Source organism: Camelus dromedarius, chromosome 9, assembly GCF_036321535.1.
Source record: "Camelus dromedarius isolate mCamDro1 chromosome 9, mCamDro1.pat, whole genome shotgun sequence".
NCBI lineage: Eukaryota > Metazoa > Chordata > Mammalia > Artiodactyla > Camelidae > Camelus > Camelus dromedarius.
The window spans coordinates 22,785,004-22,796,285 of NC_087444.1; the positions used below are offsets into that span (position 1 = coordinate 22,785,004).

The 11,282-nt window shown below is 38.3% G+C and overlaps 1 protein-coding gene across 2 annotated transcripts in view; it reads right to left on the reverse strand.

The window, feature by feature from the left end:
* Positions 1-11,270, reverse strand: part of WARS2 (tryptophanyl tRNA synthetase 2, mitochondrial) — an 87,349-nt gene extending 76,079 nt beyond the window's left edge. For both annotated transcript variants that reach the window (XR_010382254.1, XM_010980537.3), the window contains exon 1: positions 11,166-11,270. Coding sequence is in view for 1 of the 2 variants with exons in the window: in XM_010980537.3 (XP_010978839.1) it covers positions 11,166-11,255 (90 nt within the window). In the remaining variant the exon portion in view is untranslated. The remainder of the gene's footprint in view (positions 1-11,165) is intronic.
* Positions 11,271-11,282: the final 12 nt, after the last annotated feature.

The following is an 11,282-nucleotide window of genomic DNA, read 5'->3' on the forward strand; positions in this document are numbered from 1 at the left end:
CCATGAGGTTTTAGAGTTCCTGAATTTCCCACCCCATTCCCAGCAAACTCTAGACCCACAGCCATCTCTATACCTTTCTCCCAGTCCTAGACTTGCTTGGTCTGTCTCTCCTAATGTTCAAGCGTTTGCTCTGAATTGCATTTCTTTCCATCTCTTTTCTGTATCTTCAATCTGTCCATCTTTATTGGCTCTTCTAATCGTGCTCAAGGCTCTTCCATCCTAAAAGATCCTACCTTCAAAGAATTTGCTTGGTCAGGCCATTCTTTATAGCGCCCTTCTCCCTCTCTGATGCTTCTTTCTGACTCAGGCTCCTCACAAGAGCAATCCCCACTTCCTCACCCCTCATCTCACTGTCACTAGTCTGCACCAGTAACTCTTCTAAAGCCATTGTGGTTGCTCATATCATTAGTGATATACCAATTATAAACTCTAATGGATAACTTTTAGTCTTTATCATACTATAGTACTGTCTTGCTCTTCATTTTTTCTTTGAAATTCTCTAACCTCTTGGAATCCTTAGATCCACACTCTAATGATTCTTCTCCCATCTCTCTCTTTTTTTTGGATGTCTCAGTTCTGATCTCTCTCTCCCAAAGTCTGAGCCTAAAAAGGACTAAAAAAGAAAAAATCCTGGTTTTGGAAATTCTTTTTCCCACTTTACATGCTTTTCTTGATGATCTCTCTAAAAAAGACACAAATTTAAGTGTCACTCAGATCACAGTAATCCCATCTGTGGTCTTGGCTCTGTTAACTTTTTTTTGAAGAGACACTGCTCTCTACCCCCAACCCTTCTAACATGTGGTCCACATGGAAGCTGGATGACCCTGTCTCCACAGAGTCAGTGTAAAGGTGGGCATTTGACTTTCGGGAAGACAGGAATCATGGAAGACTGACAAAAGTAGTCTGCTAGTTAGACAGAAAAATAAGACGAGGGGATGAGCTGTGTCTCTATTTGAGTTACAGATATGTTAATATATTCCTAATCAAAATTAAGGACACATGGTCTACTAAAGCATTTCTGTTTCACTTTAGAATTTGAAAAACAATGCGGGAGATGTCGTGTGGGTGTGGAAACACTGGAATTTCCAAGAATTTTAAAAATTGATGGATACAACCGGTCCTGGGTTTAACAAGATGTTTGGCCACTGTAGTCACAGACTTATCAGAAAGATGCTGCAATCAAACCCCTCCGAACAGACATGACATTCTGTAACCGGTCTGCGATTATACTAGGTTGATTTCAGGTTGTATTGAACATGTAAATGATAAGTTGGTAAGCAAGTATAACAATAAAACTTTCCTAACCAACCACTAAAACATCACTAGGCCACTTTAAAAGAAGAAAATTTAAGTTAATTGTAATGAATATATAAATTCTTCTTGAATCATACTATGTTTTCATAGTGCAAAGAAAAATCAAATAGCATTGGATGGGAAGCTTACAAGTGGCCTCACTGTCTACATAGCATAACAGTGCAGGGAAACTTAGGGCTGTTTTCTGTATCTCTGCAGAGCATAACTAGATCTATACAGCAAAGTTCCTAGGCACACCTTCAAAGGCTGTTTTAAAGGCTGACTTAAAATGAACAATTAAGAAAAAAGGCAATGTTGATAGGATGAGCCTTTTATTTCCTTTATGAATTGAAGAGAGCATTCTCTTGATATAGCAGTGAAAACCACGATGTCAGTGCCTGTATAGCTAATACGCACATTTATTGAACCAGGCAGTCTCTTGAGGCAAAACTGCTCGAAATAAAATCTACTCATCTTAATCCTGAGTCTACACTTTTCTATATACAGAGGTAACAAACTTCAGTATAAAATATAAAGGTTGCAAACTCCAGTATAATTAGCTATGAAAAGGTAACTATGAAAAATAAAATAAGAGCTAGAGTGGCAATAAAAGTCAGTTATAGTAACAAGTTAGAAAGTCAGAGCCTACTTGGAAAATCATTGAAATGAAACCAGTATTATCTCCCAATCACTTTTAAACATCTGGATGCTTAGGGCAATAATAAGATCACTTATTAACTGCAGCAATAACTGAGTATCCTTTGTAATTAAAAACATAAAAATATGCACAAATAGTGCATGGTTTAGATTCAACAATATGCTAAACGCCAATGGTGTGCACCTTCTCATGTCTTATATTTATTTTTTGCTGAATTCATTCACTCAATAAATATTTACTGAGCTCTTTCTGCTTCAGGAATTATTATATCAAAGGTTTGAGTAATAACTCATTTTCTCACACATTTAATTATCATATCCAGGGCTCAACAGGAAGAATCCTTCTTGCCCTGTCTTTCACAATGAGGGGTGGCCTCTAAGAACATACTCCTGGTGGTGTCGGTCTGCTAAATGACAGCCTAAGACTGCATCTGTGGAACAATGTATTTCTTATAAACTGCCTCCTGCTGGAGTTCTCATAAAAGGTCTAAATAAAAAATAGCAAGCTTTCCATCTGTCCTAAAGCATCTATCCTATAAACAGAAAATATAAAGAAGGATTTGTCAGTTTCCGTAAGAAAGGTACAAAGTCTTATGAAATCTCAAAATGGGAGCAATCATTTCCAGCTTAAGAGCAAAGTTTTCTGGAACCTATAAATGAGTTTTGTTGTTGTTGCTATTTGTTATTTTAAAGAATGATGGAATACAGACCAATTAGAATGGAAAGAACGGTTTTTCCAACAAGAGACAGTGACATTAACCAAGAAGTAAATGGAAATAGCTCTGAGCAAACTTGTAAATTATATTAACTCCAGGGCAAAGGATCCATGTAGGTCAGCAATGGCCTAGAGAAGTGTTTTGGATCGAAACTGTGGAAGATCTTGAATGGGAGGCTATAAGGAGTCTAAACTTTATAAGAAGCCCCCAAAGTTTTCTGAACAAGGGAAGAACATAATTAGTGCACTGCTTTTGGGAGGTTAGTCTGGTCAGACTGATGGTGGGAGAGAGAGGAGAGGATAGTATGGAGATGGGAGGAATCAAAAGATCATTAAGATTGGTAATGGTAGAAAAGTCGCTGAGTAGAATCATATATTATTGAAGAAATAATCATTATCAGCATGGAGGGCCCACTAGGTGCTGTGCATTGGCCAAGGGACTTTATACATTTGGTAGAATCTCAAATCCACATAAAATTCCTACCATGTGAGTATTACTATTAATACTTTGCAGATGAGAAAACTGAGGTGTAGTGAGGTCAAATAATGTGCCTGACATCACACAGTTAGCATTTAGTGGAGCCAGGCCTGACAGATCCCAATAGCCATGCCTCTTCTGCTTTACCACACTTCCTCTTAGTGAGAAGCCAGTCAACTTTAAGAGGACAAGTATAATGTTCAGGTGACTCTTGATCCTCTAGACCCTTGCTCCTTTCAGCTTCCTGGCAACTTTCCAGACACTGGAGAAGCAAGTGTTGCCGGCACGGAAGGACTTTCCTTTACACCCAAGATGGCCAGGTAACCAGTATCCACAGAAGGCCAACCTGGCTCTCTCCCCAGAATTGGCAAGGGCTCCATATAGTCTGGTCATTAACATCTCCCTTGGGAGTCCACCTTCATGCTACACACTCACCCCCAGCCCAAGAGACCTCTTTTCTCTCCTAGCAAAGTTATGAACTGGCTGCTTAGACCATTCTCCCCATGGGAGGACAGGAATTCAAATCAGAGATTTAAATAAACAGCTTCATTTCCCTTCACCATCACATTCTCCTGCTTCCCAAGAGGGTTCCAAAGTAATACAGTGAGCAAAGAGTGGAGCTGAATGAATATAAAATAGAATGGTCCATTTGAATTCTCCAGAGTATAAGGAAATGTTCATGAGGAGTCCTTTGTCTGGTATATAAAATAAATTCTGTTCAATGTTGCTGCAAGAGTATCCTAATTAATGCACTAATTGGTAATAATTGGCTTTAGTTCAATTAGTGAATTTCAGACTCTTCTGCGAACTTTTTGGAATGAGAGTCTTTTAGAATAAAATTCTTACTTATCCCTTGCAGAAATAGCCTACAACACTAATTATTTTCATCTTTTCCATCTTACTACTTTGCACCTCTGTTACTTTTGAAGAAAATACTCTAGCCATAAATCCCAACTAGACCCTAGATAGTGGTCTCCTGGCCATCCATAAGCTTCAGCACTCACCACCTCCCCTCTGCTTGCAAGGCTGTGCACTGGTTGACCTTTCAGCTATAGACTGTGTATAAACAGAACTTCCTACATGCACCTTGGGACTTACGTGTTAAAAGCCCTTATTTTACACAGGGTAATCCTAGTGGCAATAGCCAAATAGAGACATGGAGATAAATTTACAAGACAGCTTTGCTCCTTTCTCATAATTCACTGAGCCAAACAAGACTGTAGGAACAGCAACAACAAAGGATGATTTATAATTTCTACTCTGCATGTCACCATGGCAAGAAATATAAGTGGCTTCCATGGAACAGATGTAAAACTTTGCATGGCAGTTATCAGCATATTAACACAGGTAATTTGTTTCAGAATTCAATGGCTTTTTATTACTATTAGTACTCAGAGTTTGGAATCAGACTACCTGGGTTTACATCTTGGCTCTAATACTTGCTATGTGACCATGAGTGAGTTATTTAACCTCTTGGTATCCCCATCTATAAAACGGGAGTAATATTAACACTGACCTCATTAGGTTGCAAGGATTAAATGACCTAATGATGTCAAGTGCCTCAAACATGCTTGCTATACGGTAAGCATCCAATAAATGTGTGCTGGTATCACCTCCCCCTGTCATCACCATATGCAGTAATATCTGAAATTAACACAGTCCTATCAGACTAGGGCCCAAAAATGAATTAAACATGAAATCAATTTTAGTACAAATAAGAAAATAATGTCCACCAAACCAAAACTTTAAAAAATACTGGTATTGACTTATTTAGGTTCATCATTGCTACAAAGCTGGTAAAAAAAAAAAAAAAAAGAGAAGACACAATGAAAATTTAATCAGTGAGTAAAAATTTTAGATGGCTAAAGAGTGAATGTCGTCCTCAAGATTAAATAAGAATACGTGATGCATTCTGAAGACTACGAAGTGTTTTATTAGAACAGGGTATTATTATTAATGAAAATAAAAGATCCCACTTGAAAATGTTTCACAAGGTGATATTTATTATTTTATTTTGTTTTCAAATGCCTTGATGAAAAATCTACAACTGTTAGTCCAAGAACCTGAAACAAGCAGTGACATATCCAAGGTCATTCAGAGCTCTATCCACAGTGGAGTTGCCTGGCGCCATAATGAGTCACAGCCAGAACACCAGGACAGGAATGCAAAGGAGAAACTGACATCTCTGTCTGCCTGCTGGTTGGTGTCCCAGCCTGGAGGGCAGGGAATGTAGAAGTGGAAGCTGTGAGAATCTCTGTGGGTTAGAAACCAGGGTAGCTCAACTGCACTTTTGAAGACACAAAGAGGCAGTCAAAAGGGTAGTTCTTAGCCAACCAGAAGTAGGTTCAATGCAAGGAAGACTGTGAGCCAAGAAAAAAGAGCAGTAGATGAATTTTGGTCAGTGATTACAGGACCATTAGAAGTCAGATGATGGGGTGGTACAAACCTACATATGACCTTGCTTCACCCCATAAGTAAGGAAGTTAAGGAAAAGTGTTAAGCCTCTGACTCGGCATAAAAGATAGAGTATTGCTAAGTAATGATATAGAGAGAAAACTGTAAATGCCTGAATGGAGTTAAATTCAGCCAAGCTGGAGTCCATTTATCACCCCTGTGCCTATAAATTATCTCCCTGCATCTAGTGTCTCACGTGGGCAGAGCAGTTTCTATCCCAAGTGAGTATATTTCTCCTGTGGAAATTCAGGAAGAAAGTTTAGGCCTTGTGCTGCAGTCTCTAGGAGAGAAATTCCTGAACCCCTGAGTGGTGGTGGTAAAATAGGATCATGAGCAGAACTGGAGTAAGCGCTCCTTGGGAGGAGGCTAGAGGCCAAGTTAGTCACAGCAGTGACTGAGAATGAGGTCAAAGCATCATCTCTGGGCACAAACATTAGCATATTATGCAGAAGTAATCTGTATTTCTGTATTTGGAATGAAAGAAAGAAGTTAGAAAGGAAGGAAGGAAGGAAAACTGACTGCCATTATCTCAAGTACTCACACAGCTTAACATAAATAGAACAAATATTGCATTTTATTGACTAAAAACATACACAACAGAATAAGAACTCCCAAATAACTCATTTACAGAGCAGCTCCTTAAAAATAATTCATCCATTGCATGCGGTCCTAAGTTAACAAATTCACCTGGATATTTAAGGAAGCTGAAGTATTTTTCAAACTTCATCTTAAGAAATCCAAAACCGGGGAGTTCACGGTTTGCAGATACTAACTACTAAATATAAAATAGATAAACAACAAGGTCCTACTGTGTAGCACAGGGAAGTATATTCAACACCTTGGAATGGCCTATGATGAAAAAGAATATAAAAAGGGGTCCTCTGCACACAGTTCTCTGTAACCTTCGGCCATGCAACAGATACACTGGGAAAGGATCTGGGGTCAGCAGCCTCACGCTGTTCGGCATTTCCCGGCTGTGGCTGCTATAACAGTTGCCAGGATAAATGCTCAGCGTCTACCTACTGTTCCTCCTCTATATTTTCAGCAGTTATCATCAGTAGTTTTCATTAGCCACTCAAAGACATTTTCCAAGAATTGAAATATTATTGGTTCTAATAAGCTAAGTCAATTCACAAGGAAAATCAACTCAAAGAGTATTTTAAACAAATGGACTCATAGACTGAGCTTAAAAGGGGCTTTAGAGTGGGTCCACAAAACACTTTTATGTGCCATTTAAGAAAAGCACTTGGAGATATGGCAGCCTGATCAAACTGGCAGTTAGCATCAAGTAAAATTCCCAGATGGCCACAGCGGCTCCTGATGGCTTTCCAGGCTGATTATAGCTCACATCGCATGTTGGATGGATGAACTCGGCAGAGAAAAGCTAAGGGAAAAGTCACTGGGAACACTACCCCAATTTAATGATCAGAGAAACCTATAAAAACAAATACTAACTACAAAATCTGGAATGAAATGCCAACAGTAAATTTTAACACCCTAATTTCACAATTAATTAGCTTTGAGACATTAGGCAAGTAACTTAACTAAAGTCTATTTTCGTCTGCTCAAAATAAGGTGTTAACACCTACCTTAAAGCCTTGTTATGAACACTATCTCTTCTGAAGTATTCTTGCCAAAATCCATCACCTCAGTCTAATTGTGATAAAACATCAGACACATCCATATTAAGAGACATTCTACAAAATAATTAAGCAAGTCTCTTCAAAAAGGCCAAGGTCATTAAAGACTGAGGACATGACAATGATTGGAAAAGACATGACAGCTAAATGCAACGTGGGATCCTGGATTTGGTCCTGGACGAGGAAGTAACTAGCGGGAAAATGTGAAATTTGAAATTGTCCCAAGTTCACTTCTTGACTTTGATAATTATATCATGATTATGCAAGAAGAAGCTGCTTGGTGCAGGGTAGACAGGAATATTCTGTACTAATTTCACAATTTTGCATATCTCAAATTATTTTAAAATAAAAAATGTTTAAAAAAAAGAAGGATCTACAAAATAGATAAACAACAAGTTTCTTCTGTATAGCACAGGGAACTATAGTTAATATCTTGTAGTAACTTATGGTGAAAAAGAATATGAAAACGAATATATGTATGTTCACGTACGACTGAAGCATTATGCTGTACACTAGAAATGGACACAACATTGTAAACTGACTATAGTTCAATAAAAAAAATATATACACCAAAAAAAAGAGGGTCTGATTTTTTAAAAAGCCTTGTTGTGAGAACTAAATACAAGATTAAAATTTAATATATTGCCTATTTTTTTGCAGGCATGATTCCTTCATCTAATGGCTACATTTAATGGCCATTAACAGTAGGAACAATATGTTAATACTGGCCAAACCCAGACTGGGACAGCTAATAATGAATGAGGTGTATTGTTCAACTGTGATCAAATGTGGATATTTTACACTTCACCTGAATGATTACATATATTATTGCAAAAGTCTGCTAGTCATCAATATTTCACTCTTTGCACAATGCAATCATAAGTTAGTACTTAAAGAAGTATGGATTCTGTGTTTGGCCAATGATGACAGGCCTAAATTTACCTAATGCCATCAGCGTTTAAACATAACATGTCAGATCTTCATTCCTCTGAGTCTGTGACTACTCTCATCTCGGCAGACTTCAATATTTTTCTGTCAGGCAACACCTGGCAAAATAAACTACTTGCATATAAACTGTGGACATTTCATAATGAGTAGGACTTGATACACTGTTATTTCTGTTTTTTCCAAGTTTTTATTTTAAACTTGAGTTCTACATCAAGCCTTGGGGGGCAAAAGCCTAAGATAACTAAAAGTCTCCAGTGCCAAGCTTATTACCCAAGATTTTGCCTTTTTAAGAAAACACTAACACAATCAAGGAATCACAGGACTCTAGCAAAGCACTGCGGTGTCTCACCCACTTTTACTTCTCACCTCAGGAAGTAACCACGCAGCCAAAACCAATCACAAGCAAATTTCTATTTCTTAGATTTTGATAGGATCATCCACGTGACAAATTTACGTTTTTTTCCAATATACTACACCCTTGCAAAATAATTTTTTTATTTTCCGCAAAGAGTATGAGATATCATAAAAGTGTCTAATGCATCTGGTTTAAGAATCCAATTCTTCCTTCACATATTTCTGCATCTGTTCACAAAATCTTTGACTTCAAAGGAAACTTTTCAAGAGGAAAAGAAGATACATACAGGAGAAGTGCCCATAAATCTTTAGTTTTCTAAAGCCATTTTAATAACTTTTCTAAGCCCATTTTAATAACAGCACTGTGGGACAAGTTATCTCTTTCAGATATCTAAAATATCACAGATGATATTAATGCCTATGCATTTATTTGGAGATTTATGTTTTAAAACTTTATTCTGGGTCTGAAAATGATATATCTTCAATTTAGGACATGTGAAAAACACAGAAAGCTTAAAGAAGAAAACTTAAATCACTTTTAATCCACTATTTAGGAAGACCAAAGCAAAACAAAAAAATTTAAGAATAGTTGTTTCCTTCCAGTCTTTTTTCTTGTACATATATTTACATAAATATTTATTTACAAATTGCATTATAATTCACTTTAAATGTAATTTTATATATTTTCCCAATTGGTCTTTCCAAAGACGGCATTAGTCTTTCAAACCATTTTTAATGACTGAAAATTATATGTAGATCATACTTCAAAAAAATGCTCTTGCTTACATTTAATTCATATTCTACTGAGACCTAAAGTAAAGGTTTGGAAACAGTAACCTGTCCTGGAAATTCTACACCCTGAAACAATCTAGATTAATACTTTAAGATAATCGTATTCATAAATGCCACTGAAACAATAGTAGAGATTTAAGAAATTTTTTCTTTAGCATTTATAATGATTGAATGCCATAAACTTTCTTGGGCAAGTATTTGTGGGCTGTAATTTGTTTTTCTTTTCTCCTTGATTTTTTATTTCTCATGACATTCTCAACTCTTGAGTTTGGAATGAGAGGAGGTTTGGGTCTAAGACTTACTTTGTATCCACAGGTTTTAATATGCTACTATTAGCTATAAATATAGTAATCAACCAATTCTGGTTCTACAGAATGAAACCCTCAAACTTCAAACAGTGGAGTATTAGATGTATTATCTAATTTTGAATGAATTCTTACCTAACATTGCTGCCTGAAATTTAAAATAACATTTAAATAGCTGTTTTGTTAACAAATAGCTTTCTAGTTTAATATGCTTTATCCTTCCAAGAATCTTGAGGCCCACATCCATGAAGAACACATAGCACAGAAAGTTAAGTAATTTATGTGATGATTAGAAAACCAAGTTGAACTTAAATCTTGGTTTTCATAATTAATCTTACTGCTTTACTTTTTGACTTCATAATCATGGAGCAATAGAATTTCCAAAGCTTGAAGGAACGTTGTCAATCAGTTCAACCCTTCCTCCACCCATTTTGCTAAAGAAAATAAACCCACCAAGATTAAGTGACTTGTCATGTCACACTGCTAGCAAATGGCAGACAAATCCCTTGACTTGTAGTTTCCTAACTTTCAGTCTAGTACTCTCTCCAATACACCAGTTACCATACGAAATCCTCACACACATTAAGACTATGAATATGCAAAGATGACAGGAAATCACCTAATAATCACAGAATCTCAAGTATCTCCTTAGTTCCCAGGAGTTATCTCCAAAGAAATGTAGAAATGTCTGGCAAAGTGCCTACTACTGAGACTGCACTTGGAAGACGTTTAGCAAATATCTGGCTGAAACAAATATCTGAATGAAGGTAAGAGATTATATGTATCTATAATAATATACATTTTTTTTTCTTTTTGCCATGAGGGTAAAATTCTAAATACTGACGGGACAGGTTAAAAGCCGTGTCCATGCTCTCAGCCCGACAGAGAAACAGTAACAGCAGTGCTGCCAGGACAAAAAGACGCCTTTGGCAGCTTGCTGAGATTCCGTCATAAAACCTCCTTGATACACGTCTACTTCGGGGCAATGAGGAGAAATCAGAGTGGAAGATGCATTGACACTTGCTCAAGTACCGCATTGCCAGAGAGAGGGCGTCAAGAGGGTGCACCTACTTAAACGGCCCAATTCCTAACGAGGCGTCTTCCCTAATTTCTCCGCCGGACCGTTGGCTTGCTGTTAGGGAAAGGAGAGTTAAAAACAACAACAGGATCACAAGGTGGGCAGTCCGGGAGAGACTGGCCCTCGGGTCTCTGAAAACTTCACACAGGGCTCGGCTTCCCGCGTTGCCCGGCAACAGCGCCCGTGCGATGCCCTCAGGTCGAGAGGCTGAGGCAGAGTGGGCAAACGACGGCGCGCTCCTCCCAGCAGGAGCGCGTTACGTCACCGCGCATACTTGCAACGTCGCCACGCTCCGAGTAGGCGGGCAGTCGTAGGCGAATCGACCTTAGGAAGGAAAGGGCTCTGTACTCTCCAGAGGAAAAGGGAAGCGAGAAGAAGCAAGCAGAGGAAAGGGGGATGAGAAGGACATAGCGGGATGGGAAAACGGCGGGAGAGGGCCAGCTTCTGTTACCTGGGGAGCGGGAACAGCTTCGGGTCCTTGGTGAAGTGCCCGGATGAAGGTCCAGCACCCACGCGCCTTCCGCATTGAGTGCAGCGCCATCTTGAGGAGGGCGGAGCCGTCTTGTCT